Below are 23,848 nucleotides of genomic sequence, written 5' to 3' on the forward strand. Positions count from 1 at the left end.
GTGGCACTGCACGGGCGCGCAGGCTCGCTGGAGCAGTTGTTATGGAGACCGTCGTGTCCGCGCAGATAAACAGTGACTAAAACGGCAGAGATTTAAAAACTTCACGACAAAAGAACATAATTAAGGTACGTTTTAAAAACAGCGTCGCAAGAGATAACATGCTTGACTACAATAACATTGTAAGGTCAAACTCTAAATGATCAAGCCTAACATTAAAATACGTTTTTATCAATAAGCGGCCAGGGGAGCTTGAAAGTGAACACTCGGCAAAGGTATAACGTTAACTTATGTAAGATACAACAAAAGATTACTAAAATACCATTAATATACCATTAATACTGATTAAAACGATTAACTTACCTGAATCACTTTTTGTAACGTCCGTTTGTGCTGCGTTATGTTTAGCCATTATTACTGGCGTATGTTATTGTACCATGAATCGATTACAAAAAGTTCTTTTTAAGCCAACTGATTCATTTAAATGCACGTGTCAAATTAGAGGAGAGGTTAATTGTCTACACCTGCAGTTAAACCTGCCACAAATATGCTCTAAATCATGCAGAGGCATAGTTTAAGATTTAAGAGTCAAAAGTTTTTTGTTTATAAAGCAGTTTGAAATAATTCAATAATTGTTTTCGCTGATTAAAATATCATTTTCATGTGATTGTCTTTAAAAAAGTAAAAGCTATATGTGTGTGTAGTGTAGCTCATGAGTCTTGCAGAGGGGCGGAGCTCTGCTCCATCAGAGGATGAGGAGGAGGAAGGTGTCAGTGAGTGGGCCACGCCTATTTCTGCAATAGCTCCAGAAGCAGATTCACATCATGAACAACCTGCTGTCATATCATCACATCCAGCCCTGCAGTGCCTGGAACAGGTAGAAGCTCTTTGAAATTATACTACTACTAAATAATAATAATAATAATAATACATTTGTTAGTTGTTCCTCAACTACAGAAGATTTTTTACATCGCAATAAAAACACATTTCTTTTAATAAAAACAGGTGATATGTCTATTTTGAGGGAGAAATGGGACTTGCTTGCCTACATACATGACACACACACACACACAAAAATACATTGAGCTTAAAGGGATAGTTCACCCAAAAATAAAAACTTCCCCATATTTTACTCACCCTCAAGCCATCCTAGGTGTATATGACATTCTTCTTTCAGATGAATACAATAAGAGTTATATTAAAAAATGTCCTGGCTAATCCAAGCATTAAAATGGCAGTGAATGGCAGCCCAAAATTTGAAAATTTGGGGGGGGGGGGTTAATAAAGTGCTTCTGAAGCAAATCGATGGGTTTTTGTAAGAAAAATATCCATATTTAAAGGGATAGTTCACCCCAAAATGAAAATTCTGTCATTAATTACTTAGCCTCATGTCATTCCAAACCCGTAAGACCTTCGTTCATCTTCGGAGTTCGGAACACAAATTAAAGTCCCAGTGAACCGGAAGTTGCAACCGACTTTATTTCAGTGATTTGACGTATTTCCGAGAGAAACGGAATACTAAATGAGCAGAACAGAGGGCGTGGTTTGTTTTTTCCTCCCTGTGACCTGATTGGATATAGAAACGTAGGTGTTTCATTCAGAAAACGCACCTCCTCCATCTCTGTTTATTAGCTCGCAGGCAGCAGACTGTCAGTTGGATGGGCGTGTTTAATGATGGCATGTCGAAGCACAAGCCGTCAAACAGACGTCATCAAAAAAGGCCTACCAATGTAGAGGGGAGGAGCATTTTCAGATTTTGATTAAAGATTACGAAGCCAAATAATTTTCTTATGTGGATTGACTTGCACGGATGGATTGTTCACCACAAAACTAGCCATTTGCGTTAACAAAGTAAATATGGTCAATTTTGATTTCATGAGGACTTTAAGATATTTTTGATGAAATCCGAGAGCTCTCAGGCCCCTCCATAGACAGCTATTTAATTAACACTTTCAAGGTCCAGAAAGTTTTTACACACAAAAAGTATTCTCGTCGCTTCATAAAATTACGGTTGAACCACTGGAGTCACATGGACTATTTTAACAATGTTTTTACTACTTTTCTGAGTATTAATTAAATAGCTGTCTATGGATGGGACAGAGAGCTCTCCGATTTCATCAAAAATATCTTAATTTGTGTTCTGAAGATGAACAAAGGTCTTACGGGTTTGGAACGACATTAGGGTGAGTAATTAACATAGACTGTAAAAAAAATGGACGTAGTGTCCGTGACGTCACCCATAGGATTCTGCGTCACTCCCGGATAACAGAAAATGGGTAAAGAGGCTGGACGTGGGTGGAGCTGAGGTGAAATGCGGAAAAAGCTAATCAGGATTAATCAATTGCCCATGCTGCACTAATATTTTTCATACACAAACGCATTGTTTTGCTTCATAGGCCTTTATTAACCCCCCGGAGCCATGTGGAATTTGTGGATCGCTTTTATAATGGATGTATGCACATTTTTTGGGCTGCCATTCATTACCATTATAATGCTTGGATTAGCCAAGACATTTTTTAATATAACTCCGATTGTATTCGTCTGAAAGAAGAATGCCATAAAGACCTAGGATGGCTTGAGGGTGAGTAAATCATGGGGTTAGTTACATTTTTTGGTTGTCCCTTTAATATTAAATTATGAAACTCAATTTTTGGAACGTAGTTGATTGTACAGCAAATTCTTTGAATCTTTATTACATATATTTCACTGTTCTTACCTGCAATGCTGTTAGTAAAAATGGTCTTGGCTAGCATTGTAAAATACAGTGATAAACATTTTTACATACAGTACAGAATTAAGTTGAGTAAAAAAATATGCTTGAAAAGTGCTCAGATTATGGTTGACTATGTTTGCTTTGAATCAACCACAGTATTCAACTCTCAACGTTTAGATTATAGTTTTATTTGTTTCATAAAAATATCAATATACAAACTGTTTCTGAAAAAGCTAATAATGATAATTTAAAAAAGAAAATTTATTGATTTCAGACTCGTAAGAAAACCAACAAAAAGCATTCATGTAGGTCTGCCTAGTCACACAGCAATAATTATAAGAATAATGATATAATAATTTAAATATTTGTGGAAAAAAATACCCGAAGCTTTCAAAATAAATACTGTACATTTCCTCCTTCAATGTCACAGTTTCTTTTTAACAACCCTATGGGCCTTTAGTCCTTGCCTGTGTGCTATATAAAGCATATATTTTTAAAAATAGTAATTTTCAGTAAATGTATGCATTTACATTTTTTAAAACGTCTTCAAGGAAAATAGAGCAATGGATGACTTTTTGAACTCCCTAATACCACTAGCAAATCATGGACAGCTGTAATATAAATAAAATTAGCTATTTTAAAAAAAACTGCTCAATATGTCACACCAAAAGAAAAACAAAGCTTATCAGGAGTCTATAAAGGCTGTGGTGTAGTAAACTAATTAAACACAAGATGGCAGTAGCACATATATATGGATATATATATATATATATATATATATATATATATATATATATATATATATATATATATATATATATATATATATATATATATATATATATATATATATATATATACGCACATACACACACGTCTGGTTCACTATCTTTGTGGGAGTCTCCATAGATGTAATGTTTTTTGTACTGTACAAACTGTATATTTCTATCCCCTTAGGCTTACACTAACCCTACCCCTAAACCTACCCATCACACAAAACTTTCTGCATTTTAACATTTTCAAAAAAATTCAAATATTCTGTATGATTTATAAGCTTATTTACTCATGGGGACCTCAATTACACGATTCCCCATGAGTGCACACACACACACACACACACACACACACACACACACACACACACACACACACACACACACACACACACACACACACACACACACACACACACACACACACACACACACACACACACACACACACACACACACACACACACACACACACACACACATTTTTTTTTTTATGCAGTTCTGTTAATTTTTGAGGACTTGTGATATATCACTAGCTATACCTTTATCAGTTGTTCTTGAGGAACAGTGCCCCCATAATAATTCATTTGGCTTAGGGTGCATAATTCTTTGGCCTTATCATCATTTTGACATTTTTAAATGTTTGTCTGTAGTTTGTCGGATAGTACTCAGAAGTCAGGTTGTGCCACGTGCCCCAGTAGATCCCATCCCTCTTCCCTTTGTACTTTGCTTTGTAGTATTTGCCATTGAGGTTTGCTGACATGCAGGCATCAAACCACCAGCCCGATCCGTAGTACGCCCCACAGTTCCCTGAGGGGTACATGTCGTTGTCTCTGTCTGGCGTAGTGAAGAACTTCTGATCATGGTTGAAGTGTTTGCCAAACTGCAGAGCGTTTCCAGCAGTCCCCGAGTACCCGCTTACAGACAGCCGATAACGGAGAAACTCATTTGACACATAGAACTGTTCGTACTTGGCATACCCACGTGTGCCCTCAAAGTCTTGGAGCTCAATGCGGAGGATCATGTCCTTGGTTTTTGTGAGCAAGTGAATTTTATCATTTCCAAGCCAGAACTCGCCTTTAAGGTCACCAAAGCCCTTCTTGTAGTCAGCCCAGGTGCGGTTGAAACTCATGCTGCCATTGATTCGATGCTGAAAGACAGTCCACCCACCACCGAATGCCTCCAACTCACAATACACTGCAAAGCTGTTGTTTCTGGGGTCAGGGGTCACCTGGTACACCCCGTTGGTCCTATGCCCCAGCACGCTGATGTCAGAGCAGTCTCTGGGAGTGATGTTTGTGAGGTCTGTGTAGAGAGAGACTTTTAAGTATGATTTATAATTTTACATGCATCAGACACTTAAGACACTTAAGATTATATGATGGGTGAGGGCCACTGTCCTTCAGAGTTTAGCTCCAAATTGCCCCAACACACCTGCCTAGATGCTGGTTAAGGTGTGTGTAATTGGGGTTGGAGCAAACTTTTCCAGGACAGTGGCCCTCCAGGAGCAGGATTGGACACCCCTGTTTTAGAATGTACAAAACATGTCTAAAATATAAAGCGTTTTTAATGCGTTTCTCTTGTGATGCTTGATAAAATTGTGTAGATGGCCCAAAACTATCATTTGGTTCAGTGTGGTTTATTAGATTTATATCATCATCATGTGATTCTGTGACCAGGGTTCATTCATGCAGCAGGTTTTAATTTTTTACATTTGTGAAATCAAAGTCAGAAGATTTCAGTGAGGATCTGCAAAACTATTCCTGCAGAAGCCTCTCCCCTGGCAGGCAACTTGCTTAATATTAAACAGAAGAAACTTCAATGTGAGGAGGCAGCTTGAAAGCATTCCTTGAGGTACTTCATTGTAAACAGTCTAAACGATTCACAGTTCTGCACGTCCTAAATAAGTTCACGGCATTATAATTAAAAAATATATATAAATGTAACAGTAACGGCAAACTATTTCTATTTCACATTATACTGTTCAAAGAATCCTGGTTTCCACAATGTTTTCAACATTGATAACAATAAGATTTTTTAAGCACCAAATCAACACTATATATATAGTATTATGAATGCTATTTATTTAACTTACGTTGAGGTTGTTGTTGTTGTTCACCTGGACAATTTGAGGTGCAGGTGCTGCTTATTTTGTTGACCATCCCAGTGATGTTCTCAACTTTTCTGTCCACTATAGCCTCCACATTTTGCAGATTGAGGAGGTTAAGTTCCTCCAGACGTCCCTGAAGGGAGTTAATCTGTAAACGTGCGTTCTTCAGGCTATTAGACATGCGGTTCATCTTTACCTGCATGATTTGGACAATGCTATTATCGCTATCGTTCCCGATCTGGTAGAATCTCTTGCTGGTATCCCCTCGACTCTGCTCTGCGCTGCTTGTCGGAAGGTCTCCACTGTCCTTTTGCAAGTTGAGGTCGAAATGCTGCGAGCTGCACTCCAGACAGGAGATCTTCAACCTGTTTACTGTCTCCTTCAAGCTTTGCAGCTCCTTCATGGTCTTCTCCAGTTGTCGGAATTGTTTGGGGAGCTGTATGGTCAGCGGTGGTATTTGAATCTGGTACGGGCACTCCTCCTCATCTTCACACTGCCCAGCTGGTTTCAGTCTCACCTGGGAGCAGCTGGAACTTCCAGAAACCCTATCCAGAACCCCAGAAGGGCCACTACCAGAAGCCTCTACCTCCTGCCAGACTGTTATCAGCAGAGAACAGCACACGAACACCAGTTTCATGGTCTCAAATACAGTGATCCAAACTGAGAGAGAGGACAAAAGAGAACTGCCTCAAAGTGCAGCAGCTTTGCCATTAATATCAGAGGAGACCGAGAAAGAGAGAGAACAAACGTGTGGGTGGGTGTGTGGGTGGGGCAGCAATGCATTGCATAATTCCACCGTCGACATCAACGCATGAAGAATTTGGTGGATAAGGACCCCTAACCTTTTCTCTTAAAATAGCACTACGACTCATGATATTTTTCTTTACTTTTAACTTTCAGTTTAATCTAGTATATGAAAGAGTCAGTAAGTCAAGATAAAAAGTCAGAATCAGATTTCACTCAAAAATGAACATTCTTTCATCATTCACTCACCCTCATGTCATTCCTAACCTGACTTTATTTCTTCTACTGAACAGAAAACAAAGTTAAAAAGAAAGAAACAAAGAAAGCCATAGAGTTTGAAACAACATGAGGGTGAATAAATAATGACAGAATGTTAACTTTTGAGTGAACTATTCATTTAAGACGAAACAGTCATATTTCTTTCCATTTATTCCTGTAAATGTTGTGGTGTTCTGCAAAACATTGTCTGTCATTATTCATTTATTGTTGTCATGTGTTTACATTAGGCATTGCTAATGTGTTTGTATTGGCATATGATCCTGTGTTGTCAAGCTGTATTTTACTGTAGTATTGGCTGTAATACAAACAAGCTTTGTTTTGGACTTTGCTGTAATAAAACTGTGGTATTTTTTTTAATCTTGTGCAGATGTGATCAGTCGTCTGCCAGTAATAGCTTCACAGTTTTCTTTTCCTTTATTTATGCATTGAATTGGTGCTGCAATTTTCTGCAGAAATTAAAGTCTGTCATTATACATATACTCCATTATTCTTTTGTTTTCCCCTACTAGATCAACACAGAGAAATGTTATCCAAACCGCCTATTATAAAATGTGCTCCAGTGTCTCACTTCAATGCTGGTCCTCCACATGTGTGCCTCATGATCTCCCATAAACTTCACAGTAACCAACTTTAGACTCCTGCCTTGGCGTGGTGCAGGATGTCTTAGAATAGAAGTGCTGTAAAATAGGAACTGATAATGCACAAGCTGCATTTTTAAGATAAATGTCAAGCAAATGTCAACTTTCTAGCGAATTCAATTTGTGTAACATTATGACGAAAACTCATTGATTGTCAAACATTATCATCATCCTCATCATCATTCAAATCCTTCAAAACGTTGATTGTGAAAATTAGGTGTGGTCACATTCACCAAATCACAGAGCCTATTTTTCATTTGTGTTTTGTCTATAAGTTAAATTAAACTTACATCTCAGTTAAAATTAAACAGCAAGCATAAAATCTTCAAATCTGGAAGAGATTTACCGCATATCTTGGGTACGAGCTCTCCAACTTCGTGTTTGGTTAGTTTTTCTCCAATATAAAGAGAGAAAAAAAACACACACATTCATACTTTCTGTTTATAATTAGAGATTAGTAGAAATTTTAGATAGCTTTCCATGCTGGAGTTCAAATGTAAGTTAATGCATGGCACAAATGTGGATCCGCTCTAAAACAGTCCCAGCAAATCCTCATGAACGTGTTTAGCTTTTAAATGCATTTAGGCTAATGTTTATTCGGCTGTTGGATCATTGATAGTTCTTTTTCATCTTTGTCTTCAGCTGTTCTCCGTGGGAAAGGTCAGTGGGGAGAAAATGGCTCGTCTTAGGGCCAATTTCAACCTCTTGCATGAAACTCTGAGAAGGTCTCAGGAGTCAGAAATGCACCTGCTGCAGGAGGCAAAGGCCTTGCGCACCACGCTGGAGCAACAGAGGCAGGATTTGGAGAAGGCCGAGCTGTTTCCTGAAGGACCGGACACAGAATCCAGCAGACTGAAACAGACACTTCTGCAGTACTACAACCAGCTGAAGGAGAATGAAGAAAGAGATTACCAGATGCAGTTCCAGTTGGAGTGGTAAGATGCTCTGCAGGACCATATTAAGTTGTGTGGCTCTGCTTAAGTTCCATGTAAAACATGCATAAAGAAGAGGTATGTGTATTATTGAAGACTTGCTCTGTGCATGGTGCATTTAGTCTCCTTACAAAACAAAAGGCATTGACTCCATTTTTTCTTGGCTTTTTGACTTGCCTCCTTGTATCCAAAAATTTTGCATGGAAAAGAACACTGTATGCTGAGTCACGGCCCACACTGCTGCCAGAGAGTGTTTGCTGACCTTTTGAGGCGGCAGGGCGGTGGCTCAGTGGTTCATGTAGGTTGTCTACAAACCGGAAGGTTGGTGGTTCGATCCCCGGTTCCACCTGACCAAGTGTCGAGGTGTCCATGAGCAAGACACCTAACCCCAGCTGCTCCCGACGAGCTGGATGGCGCCTTGCATGGCTGACACCGCCGTCGGTGTGTGAATGGGTGAATGTGAGGCAAAATGTAAAGCGCTTTGGATGGCCGTAGGTCTGTTAAAAGCGCTATATAAATGCAGTCCATTTACCATTTACCATTTTCTAAGTGACTTGTGCAAAAAAACTTTGAAAAAGGGTTGAAGCTACTTCATCAAGTATTTTAGTAAGGGGAGGGGGTACCAAAGTCTAATACCAAAACCTCAGTGCTGCTAACATTACATTATATATTATTAACTCATTAAAACATCCCTAAATATAAAAAATATTTATTACTACTGACAAAAAGCCCCAACTCATAAAATTAACATTAATTTTATACATTTTTAAAAGTTGCTTTAGTAGTATCGATTCAATAAGAGAAAATTATAGTCCAAACAGCAGAGGGGTGAAAATTATGGATTAAAATAAAAATAAAGTTATGTCATGATATCCGGTATAAACTAAGGGAAACTTATACAATGATATACAATTATTTTTATTTGGAGCTGGTTGTTTTCAACAGACTTGGGAAGTGTTTCTGTTGTTTTTAATAATGTACAAGATCGTTTTTGTCTTATGTTCACCCGGGCTGCATTTATTTGATCAAGTATCAATGCATTAAATATAACAATAATATTATGAAATATTGTTACAATTGAGATTAGCTGTCTTCTATTTTAATATCTTTTAAGATAATAGAACGTTTTTAAGATAATAGAAAGTTTTAAAAAACAGCCTTTATTTGAAAAGCAAAAAAAGCACGAATTTAGCAAAAAAGACGATTGAAAGGCAAGGACAAGAGGAAAATTACATTGACTTTGGGGTGCTAGTTGGTCCACAATTTCTGTTTTAGTCTTGAAGTAGTCCTTCACCTGAAAACATTTAAACTATTGTACTCGATATATATTTTATACTGTATCAGTTGGTTAGTCAAGCATTCGTACAGCAGGCATATTACAGCCAGATGTAGTTTCTGCACATGTGGCTATGTTCTGAGCAGATCCTTCATCCTTAGCCAAACTGACATGGATTCACCTTGCACAGCATGCTTTTGCTCACTGTAATCTCCTTCTTTGATGGGACAGTCCAGCTCACACTGACAGCAGACAGTGCTAACGCTCAGCTAGAATATTTGTGCTTATGGCTTCAAGTTTTTGCACAGCTTCATTTAAAATGTTCAGTAACCCTAGTCACGAATGTATAATTGTGAAATATCCTTTATGCTTACCGTATGAATATTGTACTTCTCAAAGTCACATTTATATCTTACGCATTTGAGTTCCTTTTTGCATTACCGTAATTACTTCACATCCTTATTTTTATAAAATGCAGTTTGTTTCACAGAATTGTATTTCTCCTTTTTAGTCTTGAAGAAGAGAAGCTCTGTCTTGAGAAAGAATACCAAGACCAACCTAAACGGGCTGTAAGTATCATTGGGCCATGATGCTTCCGGAGTCGGACTTAACACATCATTGGGTTTTCCAGACAATTCATGCAGTTTCACTAGGGAGACCAAATCAGTAGTAAAATCCTTCTACCTCATCATGAAGAAAACCACAAAAAACATATTATATTATATATTTGTATACTTATGAACTAATTTTACTATCTATAAATTAGTTAACTAATTTTACTATCTATAAATTAGTTCTATAATCAGTGTCATCATAATAATCCTAATCAAAGTTGTATGAAGCTGAATATTGTGGAATGTAAGGAGTTGTATCAGCTTCTTTATTGTGTTTAATTTGTTTCAAAATCATATATATTTCTGTGTATGTGATCAGGCGCTAGAATATAGGTACATGGACCTAAAGAATAGTTGTGAGGAGGTAAGGAAAGAGGTGGTTCATCTTAGACAGGAAGTGTGGACTTTAACTGAGAGCTTGGAGACTCAACAGAAGCATATAACGAAAGAACAACATGAGCTGGAGGATATAAAAGGTCGTGTTGAGAGCAATGAGGTAAGCAAGACCTGTTAATTACTACTGTAGACTGGAATATTTGTCCTGTGAACTATGGGATGCGTATTTCACATGTTAAAAATGTCTTTCACCAGGCTGAGCTGGCTCAGGTGCTCCTCATACCTGTTCAGCTGGGAAAGGAGGCCGACAGAGTTGCCCACAAGAAATTGTATGAGGCTTGTTATAGTCAAGTTCTTACTCACCGGCTCTATTTATGGCTCTGTAATCTGCTCTGTATCTGTTTGTGTCATAGGGAGCTGGAGAAGCAGGTAGCCGTAATTGAGCAACGTCGTATGGAGCATATGGAGCATCAGCAGAAGGTGAAGGCAAAGTGCGAGACCGTGCAGGAGGCCAAAAGGGAGGTGTTACGAGAAGTGGAAGGTCACAAGGCTCAGCTGGTGGCTGCAGAGAACAGACGAGATAGACTTCTCAAAGAACTGCAGATGACCAATGAAAAAGAGGCCATCTTCATAGATCAAAGGTCATAATCTCATAATCTCACACAGTTTCTCACACTTGAAATGGATTCAGATCCAAATCAGAAGGCACCCAAACTGTTTCTGAGATAAAGACCCTTCAGAAGTACCCATTTGTAAAATATGGTTAACTTAATTTCACATTACAAGCGGAAGTTATCATAGTTGGGTAAACGTCTATAACCATGAACGGGAGACTACAGCAAATTCAAAATATATATATATCTTTTTTTTTTAAGTAAATTTGTTTTGAACTACAGGGGTCTGCTGGACATCAACATGGAGCAGATTGTTGCTGAATGCAAGTCTCTGCGTGATAAACTGGCCCAAGATTCGCGGATAAAAGACAAACTTATACAAGCCCTAAAGAGGAATGAACTGCAGATAAAACAGGCCATGGACGCTCTTGCTAACACTCAACAGCATCATGAGAGGACCCAGGCTCAGGTGACTCTGAAAAGTCTAGTTTCTTATATGTATATATACATCTAGAAGCCCACATTAAGATACAATATTGTCACCCACGCTCAGCTCTAATGAAAAAAAAATATAAATAATGATATCAAACATCACACTGTAAGAAGGTCTTCCAGATTTTGCAACATTTACAACAATTACTGCAGACGCAAATATTTTGTGATGTCCTGCATTTCTGAACTGCTGTGGAATCATTTCGTTTTCACGTTATGTACAAAAAAACTGATGAGTCATGGTAATTTTATAATAACAGGAACTATTAGTTCTTTTGGAATTTAAAGATTTCCATTGACATCACACTCCCCCATAATTTCCTGTCTGCTTTTTAATAAAATGTAAAAGGCCCACAAAAGGGATATTTTGATTGTAGATATGAAACCTTTGGGGAGTTTGACATGCTGTATAATTTTAAACATCATGTTAATTATTTTATAGTTATTGTGCTTGCCACTTTTATGAGCTAATATCAATTGCTTTAATATGTTTATTTTTATTATTTCATCAATGTAGTGAAGGTACAAAGGTGATCTTTAAAAAGAGAAGCAGCGACCTTTCCATTTTAACCTACGTATATCTATAGACACATCAATTGATTATTTCATATATGTACATTTTTTGCACAGAGAGACACAGTCCCAGAAGGTGACAGCTTGTTGCAGAGAAGAAGAGATCTGGAAAAGGAAATGGAAAACCTAAAACGTAGTTTGATTAGCCAGGTACTATGCACATTATGACAAGTGGCTTGAAGTTTACATTATCTATGAACTGTTTGGCAAGATTCAGTACAAAATGTGTTTGTGTACATTTGTATGTTTTCATATACGTGTGTGTGTGTGTGTGTGTGTGTGTGTGTGTGTGTGTGTGTGTGTGTGTGTGTGTGTGTTTGTGAGTAGCAATCTATGGCAGGGGAGAAGGTTCACCTGGTTCAAGAGTATGTAGAGCAGGAACAGGCTTTGATTAAAGAGTCCTATCGGCATAGAGATGAGCTTCATCACCTTCATCGTCTCGTACTTATCAAAGCAGATGAGAGAGAGCAGAAGAGCCGTGAGCTGCTCAAAGCGCAGGTTAAGATCTTTACTTACCACTCGATCCAAAACAGTTACATCAGCATCACTGAATTTAATTTAAAAAAAAATATTTTTTTCAAAAAAAAAAAAAAAGCTAATTATGAGAGCAACCAACTTCTGGAGTTTTAACTAGAAATTAAATCCTGTCAGCATTTACTCACCCTTGTGTCATTCCAAACCTGTGTGATTTACTTACAAAATTAATTATACATTGACAAGGGCCTAAAAAGAACTAAAAACACTATAAAATTACAATGAAATTGCTATATTCTACTATACGTGTTCGTTTTAAGTCTAAATTGATTTAAACTTCTGTCTTTTTCTCATGCTGGTTTGGAACAATATGAGGGTGAGTAAACTATTCCTTAATGCTTCATGATTAATATGAGTATCGTTACAGCTAAAATATAAGCGCTCCAAACTAGATCTGCAAGGGAAAGGACTGGTTGTTCAAGAACACTTGAAACAGGCTCAAGAGACCCAGTCAAGGTACTTACTGTTGATTGACACATACTGTAGACACACACTGTTTTATTGTGTCCTTTTCCCTATTATTCAATCAAAAAATCACTGGCTCTTTTACCTTATTTAGAATGAATCCACTGTGTTAGACTATAGTCTGCTCAGTAAATGCATTCTTAAATCCAATCCAGGCTGGGTGTGTTTGCTAAGCTGTATGAAGTCACCAAGGCTGAGCGGAACAAATACCTGAGCCTGATCCACGTCTCAAACCAGAACCTGGGAGAGGTGCAAGAAAAGCTGGATAAACTGGAAGAAAATCTTAAGAATCTGCAATTGACTGCTATCAACAGAGACAAGTACCATAGCGCTCATATTATATGCCTATTTATTTATTTTTTTACCAAAATACATTCTGACAACACCACACCATAAGATAACAGGTATCGCTTTCCAATAAGGGTTAATTTGTTAACATTAATTAACTATATGTGACCCCGTCTGTGAAACCCCGGCTAAAGTTGCATAATCTAATTAGGAGATATAGAGCGTCAAAGTAGTCATAGCCATAAAAATGACCAAAACAGGCAATTTGTGTTTATTGCTGTAAATGAAGGGCTTTGAGATTCAGTACTCAATTTTTCATTTATAATATTATAAATACTGAAATTAATGATTTTATTGACGCTACGTTTTATTATTTTGCACCAAAAAATACCGGACGTGGGCTTCTTAAATATTGATTTGAATCGTCTCTTTGTTTACTTTGGACGCAGAAACAACTTCTTATATAATTCGGTTCAGAAACGTATTTTTTACAATTACAAAGTGCAAACAGACCATAATATCAATCCGCACGACCAAGGATCAGATCAGTGTCGGGAAAGGCAAGAAAAGGGCGACTTAAGCCGGGTTCCGATTTCTGTGTGGATTTCTTTGTGTCATCACCGACATTTCAGGAACAGGAAACAAAATAAACTAACTCCACCTTCTGCCTATACATCCATCTTATTTTAAAGACATTTAATGGCTGCTAAGTGTCTAAATAGTTTGGTCTTTGGATTCTGATGTGCTGGGTTTATGAATTCGCTCTCTGACAGGGCGGCCGTGGCAAGCGAAGTACAAGGAACAGAACAGCTGATAGTTTAATTAATAATGATTAATATAGGCCTGCTGTTTTTTGTAGGATAAATAAAGAACCTGTATTATATATTAATATAAAAAAGTTGCGTGTGTCCTTCGTAAGCAAAGCTCTTGCGTCTGATGTTTTGGTTTCGGTTTGTAAACCTATACGAATAGAGCATGCATGAATGAGAACATAAAGTGCAGGACGTGCTTTATGTAGGCTAAAAGAGTTATTAAGCACAATGAGCCATGAAAAAATCCTAATGAATCATAATCTAATCTAAGTGAAGATTCACAGTTATGACTAACTATCTGCACAAAGTTTGAGACTGACCTGTTAACTTGTTAGGGCATTAGGCCTAGTCCTGGATTTACTCCAAATCTTACACAGTGAGATTTTCTATGGATGTTTTAAATATTAATGGATATATATATAGGCCTATTAATGACATTTTCTACTGAGATTTCATTTTACTAATAAAGTTATAGTCTACAAATCATTAGAGTGAACTGACTTGGTAAATCAAGCTCTTGTGGTACCCCCATTCGTTTCAATGTTTTACGCTTTTTGGACATGCACATCATAATAAATAAGACTTGTTTAACAAAACTAAGAATTTTCCCATAAATGTGTCCTATATCACTGAAAATGGGAGAATCTTAGCTTTAATGTGGTATATGGCACATTATCAGAATAATAATGGTTAAAATGTTTTACAATTTCAAAAATAAGCTTGATTTTAAAATTGGAATTTCTCCAAATCATGATTTTCTGAGGCCGAAATTCAGCTAACTTTTGACATGATCCTACCCAGTCAATATTAAAGATATCAAGGTTATATTTTCACAGAATGTTCTTTACATTATGTAGGATGATTTTATGTATAAAACAGCGAATGACAAAAAAATGACTTTAGCTGGGTTTTCACAGACAGGGTCACATATTATTAAACATGAACTAAGTACTTCTACGTCATTTATTTATCTTAATTCATGTTAATCTCAGCATTTACTAATACATTTTTAATTTCAAAAGTTGTTTCTGTTCACATTAGTTAACACACTGTGAAATAATATGACTGTGAACTCATATGTGAATTTGTATTAACTAACATTAATTTGGGGGTAGTCGGATACATAATCTGATTACCATTTTCAAGTTAACATGTAAAGTAACTCATTACTTTCCATAAATCGTAACTAAGTAAGGCAATTAGTTACTTTTTAGGAGTTACACAATATTGCAATGCATTACTTTTAAAAGTAACTTTCCCCAACATTGTTAACAATGATTTATAATAAATGCTGTAAAAAAAAATTTTTTTCATTGTTAATTCATGTTAGTTAATGCATTAATTAACAATGTTAACAACTGAAATAACAGATAAGGTTTCCATAACACCGAGATCCCATGAGAACAGATGCCTTAAGGTGTGAGATTTCCCAACGCAGATTTTGCAATGGTTCATGTTGGTCATGCAGGTTCACCACATTGATCTTCATACATCACTGTACTTTTGACAATAGGCAATGGACATTTTTGGCCCATGAAATTTCACTAATATGACTTTACATTTAGAAATCTTGTATTGCATGATTTCCCTCTAGGTTGCTGCAAAAGTCCGATCTACAACACTCTCAAAGCTTAAAGCTCAGAGACCATATGAAGAATGAGCTTATACGGATGTTAAAGGTTCTGGAGGAAATGCACCAGAAACGAGAGGAGCAGAAATTGAACCTCAGCAAGCTCACGTACACAATCGACATGCTGGAGCAAAACCGGTTGCGTATTTGCAAGAGCTATGATGGCACCATGCAAGAACGCAACAAGCGGTGAGAGAGTTTAGGGAAGTTTACAGCTCTTTACAGACCTTCTTGCAGTCTGGACTTGCATTTTCATCAAAACTTTTTATGTTGTTTGTGTTGTCAGGGGTGTGCAGCTTGTAGAGAGAGACCAGGAATTGTGTGTTTTCTATGAGAGGCTAAATGTGCTGGATGAAATGATTAAAGAAAGCAAACTGGTGATACAGAACAATGAGGATGAAATCAGCATCCTGAAAATGAAAGAGAAGGAGCTAGAAAGACAAACCAACCTGCAGAAGAAACAGCTGTCAATCAAACGGACCCTGGAAGAAGAGAGCATCTTATTACAGATACAGGTACCTGCAATTTGGGGGGGAAAAAAGAAAAGGAAAGAAAAAAAAATACAGGCTTCTCAGAGGCTAACTTTTGCATGAGATTGGGAGAAGAAGGCAAAGAGATGACCTGTCACAGATACATAAATCAAAAAGAAGTTCGAACAATATAAATATTGCATAAACAAACCCACTATAATGCAGTAGAATGTAAGTAAAGGTTAGATTGTATATAATATTCCAAAAATGTATTGCCCTCTAAGGTGGTACTCGTATGCACATATGTGTGCTTTGTACCATTTATAGTTCCTTTTAAAAGAGATAAGTGAAATAAACCATCTCGGCGAGAATCTCTTTGAGTTTTATAACCTTCTGTGTTTAATCTACAGAGTCTCTTCATATCAACATCTACTACATTAGAGCAGACTAAATAAACACTTAGATATTAGATCATGTCACTAGTTCTTGATACTGCTGTAGGGTTTTAAAGTCAGGGGTAAAATGTCTTGTGTCCCCAGAAACTATAGATACCGAGCATATTTAGGCCACGCCCACACCGGGGGGGAAAACAATCCAACGCTCTCCATTGACTTTGCATTGCGTGAGGCTGCCTCATTGTCATTTCGGACTTATAACAAAAAACAGAACAATGTCTAAAAGCTGATATGTGACAAGGTGTACAGCAAACAAGCTAAAAAACACAGAAATAAGTTTTTATAAGCTGTCGACCCAAAAAAATGAGCGTTTAAGAAGATAAAAGTGGATACAGGCAATACAAGTGAAGCTTCAGCAGGAAGAATGGGTAAATTTTGGGATCCTGACACTCAGTATGCCTCAATATGTCTATGTGTGCAGTAAACATGTTGTCACTGTTAAGTCAAATATCCAAATGTCCGTTTTATATATTATATTTACTGTCGCTGATTTGTCGCTGAGAATAAGAGATTTTATTTCAAAACCATAAAAAAATCGTACTGATCCCAAACCTTTGAATGGTAGTTTAATGGACTTTGCAGCAGAGGGGGAAATAAACTTGTTGAAGTAGCTGTGCAACACATCAAAATGGGAAGAAATAATAGGTAAGAAATATTTTTCCTTGTAGGCACAGACATGCGATGACCTTTCAATTCTTGGTATCACAATATGTCCTGTACTTGAACAAGCCCCTGAACAAGCAACAAGTCATCCTACTCTTCATGGAATGCCAGGGAAACCGCCAAGCAGAAACAAAGGATTAAGACTCAGACCCCAAACATCTTCTTCCCACCTTCTATTACTGTAATTCATTAGATTGCTTAAAGGGATAGTTCACCCTAAAATGAACATTCTGTCATTAATTACTCACCCTCCTGTCGTTCCAAACCTGTAAAACCTTTGTACATATTAACACAAATTAAGATGTTTTTGATGAAATCTGAGAGCTTTCTGACCCCCAGATAGACAGCTATTTAATGACAACTTTCAAGGCCCAGAAAAGTAGAAACATTGTTAAAATAGACCATGTGACTCCAGTGGTTCAACCTTAATTTAATGATGCGACGAGAATACTTTTTTTTGTGCAAAAACAAACAAAAATAATGACTTTATTCAACAATTTTGTTCTGGCCCGTGCCAGGCTTTCATTCCTCAGCTGGCAGAGAACAAAAAAATTACCTTTTACTCCAGCCCTTGTCCTGTCATGTGTTTAATTGGCATGTGTGTTGCTCTTCCTGGCTGTAGTCTTACATAACAATGACGTAGCTCGATGTTCCAGCTTGTTCTCTTTTCTGAGATGCTTAACACTGAGTCTTAACCTGCCATGGCCTAAGAGACTATTTCTAGCCAGCAAAGATTATGATTTACAGTATAAGCAAAAGATTACCCTGTTAAAAGTTAGGGATGTTTTGAAGTATGGAAGCTGGTTTATGCTGGTCCTTAGTTGGTCATGAGCTGGTTCAAGCTGGTCCTGAGCTGGAGCTAGTTTCTTAGGACCAGCACTTGACCAGCTTAAACCAGCTAAGGAACCAGCAAACCGACCAGCTCAAACCAGCTGCCATGCTTCAAAACATACATAACCAGCATATGCTGTTTTTTTTCAACAGGGTAAGACATTTAACAATCCTTCATCCAATTACGTTAGCTTTATTGTGTTTGTGAAGACATTTCAAACCATCTGCCTTTCAATGAGCACAACAAAAATGTATTCCACCTCATGTTGGCACCAGATGATTTCTCTGTTGTGACATAGCCGGAAGCCTCACAATACAGTCTGTAGTGACTGAAGAGCACAATGACACATCTGCCGGCAACCTGACGCCATCAAACCAACTAAATTAATCTTATAGGGAGGCATCAGCCAAGTTCACTCTCTGGAGTGGCCTCACCTACAGAGGATCTATATCAATAAATATGACAGAAAATACATGTTTTCTTTATACTGTCTGTACATCTGTGTAATGAGAGCATAAGAGCTTTAAATGAGTCCTCTGTTTTAATGGTGTGCTGAGGGTTGTTTTTCTATGCCACAGCTGTCTGAGACGAAAGACAAACTGACTAGTCTAGAAGCGACTGTTGTGAACCATAGAAGTGCAAGAAAACTTAGTGGAGAAGATGCATCTCCTGAGGAGCTCATCGAGAAGATTGAACAGGTATAGATAAAACATTTGCCATCAGCATGAAGGTAAATATTTGGGTTTAATTGTTTGGTTGGCAGTTCAGTGTTTGTGGAGACCCTTCTGTTGATCAAGCCCACTAAGCACAGCCATCGAAAACAAATGTAGAACTTAATTAATGAATTCCTCTGTTTTTTATTTGTAGCACTTGATTTCTTTTCTTATTCTTGTATTTAAGAATATTATTACACAATAATATTATTTCTATTCAAGACCAAGTTTGTGTCATACATACAGTATTTTTTTGTAATTAGCATATGGTATTTTGTACAAAATATATAAATAACATTTTCTTAATGTAATCTAATAATAGTTTTTTTTGTAACACCTGATTTCATATGATATTACATTATTTAATAATTATATAAATATTATTTCAATAATTATGTCTATTCTAGACCTAGTTTGTGTTTTACATATATATTAATACATACTTGTTTACACATTTTATTGTATAACATGAGACAATGTTGACTTAATTTTAATTTTAACTTTGATAATTTATTACGTAATAAAATGAATGTAATCTATTGAGAATTTTAATGAACGGATTCATTTAAAGTATATTACATAAAATGATTACACAGACTGCATTTTATATGGTTAGAAAGATATGCACTCATAAAGTAGGTACAAATTTTGCACACTGGTGTGCGTGTGTCTGTTTAGTTCGAGGTGCAACTGGGAGATAAAGAGACTCAGATCTTGGAAATGGAGCTTGTGTATGAGCAGGTTACACGCCTTTCCCAGCGCATCCAAACCAAAGCTGAGAACGGTAAAGAAGACACGCTGCATCTGGCTATGAAAGTAAGCTCACAGACACATTTACCCTAACACACAGCATAGCAACATAGTTGGTTTAGATCCGTCCTAGACTAGTTTTGCTTCAGGACCCAGAATTTACATTGGACATCAAGCGTTGACCAAAAATACCTCATTATCGCCAAAACACATCAGCCGCCCACATTAATGAACCATAGCAAGCTCTCTTCCTCTCTAGCCAATCATTCTGCTTAACTAAATGTAATCACAGAAAAGGTCATATAGCCAGTAGTTGTAACAAACTCATTTACCGTGTGTTGACGTGTTTTAGGTGAATGAGCTGCAGGCTCAAATTAGGGAGCGCACTCGTAAAACGATGGCAGTGGTAGCGGAGCTGTCCATGCGGCAGGCGGAGTGTATGACACTGCAGCAGGAGATGAAAGAAAGGGAACTACAGCTGGACATGTGTCAGAGGCGTGTGGAGCAGGGCCTGCCCCCCTCAGACAACATGGAGAACGAGTGGCTGCGTTACCTTCGAGATCTCCACAGACGCCAGGCAGACGCAGAGAAAAAAGCCAGGGTAAGCCTCCAGATGTCATCAAACATACAGTGCATCCGGAACGTATTCACAGCGCTTCACTTTTTCCACATTTTGTTATGTTACAGCCTTTTTCCAAAATTTATTAAATGCATTTTTTTCCTCAGAATTCTACAAACAATACCCTATAATGACAACGTGAAAGAATTTGAAATCTTTGCAAATTTATTAAAAATAAAAAACGAAAAAAATCGCATGTATATAAGTATTCACAGCCTTTGCCATGACACTCAAAACTAAAATCATGTTTCCACTGATCATCCTTGAGATGTTTCTACAACTTGATTGGAGTCCACCTGTGGTAAATTCAGTTGATTTGACAGGCACACACCTGTCTATATAAGGTCCCACAGTTAACAGTGCATGTCAGAGCACAAACCTGTAGACCTCTGAGACAGGATTGTATTGAGACACAGATCTGCAGCATTGAAGGTCCCAGTGAGCACAGTGGCCTCCATCATCCGTAAATGGAAGAAGTTTGGAACCACCAGGACTCTTCCTAGAGCTGGTTGCCCGGCCAAACTGAGCGATTGGGGGAGAAGGGCCTTAGTCAGGGAAGTGACCAAGAACCTGATGGTCACTCTGACAGAGCTCCAGTGTTTTTTTGTGGAGAGAAGAGAACCTTCCAGAAGAACAACAATCTCTGCAGCACTCCACCAATCAGGCGTAGAGTGGCCAGACGGAAGCCACTTCTCAGTAAAAGGCACATGACAGCCCGCCTGGAGTTTGCCAAAAGGCACCTGAAGGACTCTCAGACCATGAGAAACAAAATGATCTTGTCTGAACAAACAAAGATTGGCCTGAATGGCATGGCACCATGTTTGGAGGAAACCAGGCACCGCTCATCACCTGGCCAATACCATCCCTACAGTGGAGCATGGTGGTGGCAGCATCATGCAGTGGGGATGTTTTTCAGCGGCAGGAGTTGTGAGACTAGTCAGGATCGAGGGAAAGATGAAGGCAGCAATTTACAGAGAAATTATGAAAACCCACTCCAGAGCACTCTGGACCTCAGACTGGGGCGAAGGTTTCTCTTCCAACAGGACAACGACCCTAAAAATACAGCCAAGATAACATAGGAGAGGCTACGGGACAACTCTGTGAATGTCCTTGAGTGGCCCAGCCAGAGCCCAGACTTGAACCCGATTGAACATCTCTGGAGAGGACTAAAAAATGGCTGTGCACCGATGCTCCCCATCCAATCTGATGGAGCTTGAAAGGTCCTGCAAAGAAGAATAGGAGAAACTTCCCAAAAATAGGTGTGCCAAGCTTGTAGCATCATACTCAAAAAGGCTGTAATAGGTGCCAAAGGTGATTCAACAAAGTATTGAGCAAAGGCTGTGAATACTTATGTAAATGTGATTTTTTTTTAAGTTTTTTATTTTTAATAAATTTGCAAAGATTTCAAACAAACTTCTTTCATGTTATCATTATGGAGTATTGTTTGTAGAATTTTGAGGAAAATAATGAATTTAATCCATTTTGGAATAAGGCTATAACATAACAAATTGTGGAAAAAGTGAAGCTTCCGAATTGCACAATACAAATTAAACATACTACAGGCACAAGTGACTCAAATCTTACAGTAAGTGTTTTCATGAGATTTGCCCTCATATGAACTTCTTGGTCATGATTGGTTCATGTAAATTCATCCTACCATTATAAGGGCAATGGTGTCGGATCAGGTCTGTGCTAAAGCACAGTTTCTGTTAAACCTTCAAATGATAGCTGAATCATACTTTAAATAATATATATTTAGGTAAATATTTAAACCATCATTAACATCATGTTTGTGTGATACGAATGTTTTTCTATGTTTATGTTCTTTAGATGGCTGAGGAAGATGAGTGGAACCAGCTTCCAAGCGGTGTTTACACCACGGCACAGCTTCGACCCAATGCTTACATCCCCACTGACGATCCTTTGCCAGTGCCCAAACACTACGGAGCCCTGGCCCCCTTTAAACCCTCCGAACGTGGTGCCAACATTCGTCACATCCGCAAACCAAAATTCAAACCTATTGAGATCTAGCGTGAGTCTCATCTGAAAACCGATGATGCTTATAGATTTGAAAATAAATGTCCAGATGTGCTCCCATTTCTAAGCAATCTGGTCCATTTCCTCAGAACTAGTGATGTTAACATAATACTTGTGTCATATGGGTCTCATTTATAAGCAGTGAAGCTTCTGCTGGAGGCATGCTGGGAATTCTGAGAGATTCTTTAGAGATCTGCCAGAGCTGATGGGTGGGAGAGGAGTTAGACATGGGACTATGGCCTGTGAACCCATGCACATCTGAATCATACAGGGAAATTTATTACAGAACCATATGGGACATTCAATGGAATTGTTTTCTTCTCTAATATCACGTGGTTTAAAGATTTTTTTTCACCTGAAAAAAAAATCACAGCAATTTTTGTTAATCACTGTGCATCCTACAGTGTATATATAAATATATACACACAGGCCCCATTTCAAAATACATGGGAATATAGAATTTTTAAATAAAAATATGAATATGATTAAAAAATACTAATAGATTTAGCTACCAGATTAAAAAAATAAGTGTAATTTTAAATATGTTGAAAATAAATTTTTCAGCATTTAATAGATGCATTTGTAATAGTATCCTCTATTTGGAGGCAAGAAAATGCTTAACCTTTAGCCAAATCATTTGGATGATTTTATACATTGGTATTTCACCAACCCCTGATCTAGATACAGATATAGCTTAATCAACTTCATTAATAGTGTGGTTTTTATACACTTAGTAGCCCAATGTGTGCTTTATAGAAAAGTAACCAATAACCATCTAAAAACAGCTGCAAAGTGAATACCATGCCTTAGAGGCTCAACAGCATAATTGCAAACATACAGGCGGTAATCAAAAATAACCTTTCAGGAAATTACTATCGACAAAAAGAATCTCAATTTGCAAAATGAAGAGTACAAAGAATATATGATTTTTTTTATTTCTTGTTTGAGAAATATTTACAGATGAACCCACTTGACTCCATACAACATCTGGAAAAAAAAATCCCTTTATGTGTCTTTTGTTGGTGCTCTTCCATTGCGTGTATAGAAAAGTGCATAATATTCCCCATACGTATTGGCATCAGTAGAGTCAGTACGTGTCCATATGGGTACTAAAATGTGATATTTAAAGAGCAGACTGACAGCCAGGAAATAATCTTTGGTCAACAGCTTGATTTTGGGCTTCAGTTTTTAGTATGATGTCCATAAAACTTAAAACTTACTACAGTCACCTAAATTAACCAAGCTTTTGTACTTTGGCCAGGGGCACTTCTCCCCATAATTTCCCATGTTTCTGTTTGTACTGGGCTGTTTTTACTTGACTTCGAAGCCCAGATTGATTAGAGTCTGCTTTAAGGCCGTCTCCTCCACAAACCTGGCATCCACATTCTCCTGCTCTTCAAAAGGGTTCTGAGCTGAAACACAACACCCACACGATCAATACCTTACAGTAAATGATAACATTTACTATCCCAGAACATATCCCAGAACA

The 23,848-nt window shown here is 37.6% G+C and overlaps 3 protein-coding genes across 10 annotated transcripts in view; 1 reads left to right on the forward strand and 2 right to left on the reverse strand.

Moving 5' to 3' along the window:
* The window catches only part of ccdc146 (coiled-coil domain containing 146), a 25,084-nt gene continuing 1,236 nt past the window's right edge, over positions 1–23,848 (forward strand). The window contains exons 1-18 of one of the 2 annotated variants that reach the window (XM_079818261.1): positions 1–125; positions 702–874; positions 7,897–8,189; positions 9,974–10,031; positions 10,396–10,572; positions 10,668–10,741; positions 10,826–11,053; positions 11,309–11,495; positions 12,149–12,241; positions 12,419–12,589; positions 12,993–13,081; positions 13,246–13,410; positions 15,785–16,009; positions 16,107–16,335; positions 18,819–18,938; positions 19,632–19,769; positions 20,056–20,304; positions 22,153–22,354. In XM_079818261.1, coding sequence (XP_079674387.1) covers positions 710–874; positions 7,897–8,189; positions 9,974–10,031; positions 10,396–10,572; positions 10,668–10,741; positions 10,826–11,053; positions 11,309–11,495; positions 12,149–12,241; positions 12,419–12,589; positions 12,993–13,081; positions 13,246–13,410; positions 15,785–16,009; positions 16,107–16,335; positions 18,819–18,938; positions 19,632–19,769; positions 20,056–20,304; positions 22,153–22,353 — 2,862 coding nt within the window. In that variant the 5' untranslated portion in view covers positions 1–125; positions 702–709 and the 3' untranslated portion in view covers position 22,354. The remainder of the gene's footprint in view (positions 126–701; positions 875–7,896; positions 8,190–9,973; positions 10,032–10,395; positions 10,573–10,667; positions 10,742–10,825; positions 11,054–11,308; positions 11,496–12,148; positions 12,242–12,418; positions 12,590–12,992; positions 13,082–13,245; positions 13,411–15,784; positions 16,010–16,106; positions 16,336–18,818; positions 18,939–19,631; positions 19,770–20,055; positions 20,305–22,152; positions 22,355–23,848) is intronic. The other variant, XM_079818262.1, reaches the window with a different exon arrangement.
* On the reverse strand, positions 2,877–6,321 carry fgl2a (fibrinogen-like 2a). Its single transcript, XM_079816958.1, has 3 exons — positions 5,579–6,321; positions 3,572–4,788; positions 2,877–3,479 (listed from the first exon to the last, which is right to left on the reverse strand). Exons 1-2 carry the CDS (start codon positions 6,228–6,230, stop codon positions 4,076–4,078), a joined length of 1,365 nt encoding a protein of 454 aa, XP_079673084.1. The 5' UTR covers positions 6,231–6,321; the 3' UTR covers positions 2,877–3,479; positions 3,572–4,075.
* Positions 22,348–23,848, reverse strand: part of gsap (gamma-secretase activating protein) — a 27,513-nt gene continuing 26,012 nt past the window's right edge. For all 7 annotated transcript variants that reach the window (XM_079818265.1, XM_079818264.1, XM_079818269.1 and 4 more), the window contains one exon: positions 22,348–23,771. In XM_079818265.1, coding sequence (XP_079674391.1) covers positions 23,671–23,771 — 101 coding nt within the window. In that variant the 3' untranslated portion in view covers positions 22,348–23,670. The remainder of the gene's footprint in view (positions 23,772–23,848) is intronic.

The sequence above is a fragment of the Gobio gobio genome (assembly GCF_949357685.1).
Source record: "Gobio gobio genome assembly, chromosome: 5".
In the NCBI taxonomy this organism is placed as follows: domain Eukaryota; kingdom Metazoa; phylum Chordata; class Actinopteri; order Cypriniformes; family Gobionidae; genus Gobio; species Gobio gobio.

Coding starts and splice junctions, on each gene's coding strand:
- fgl2a (XM_079816958.1), bottom strand. CDS start 6,230: ATGAAACTGGTGTTCGTGTGCTGTTCTCTGCTGATAACAGTCTGGCAG. Junction 4,789..5,578: donor ACAACAACAACAACCTCAAC/GTAAGTTAAATA, acceptor CTCTCTACACAG/ACCTCACAAACATCACTCCC.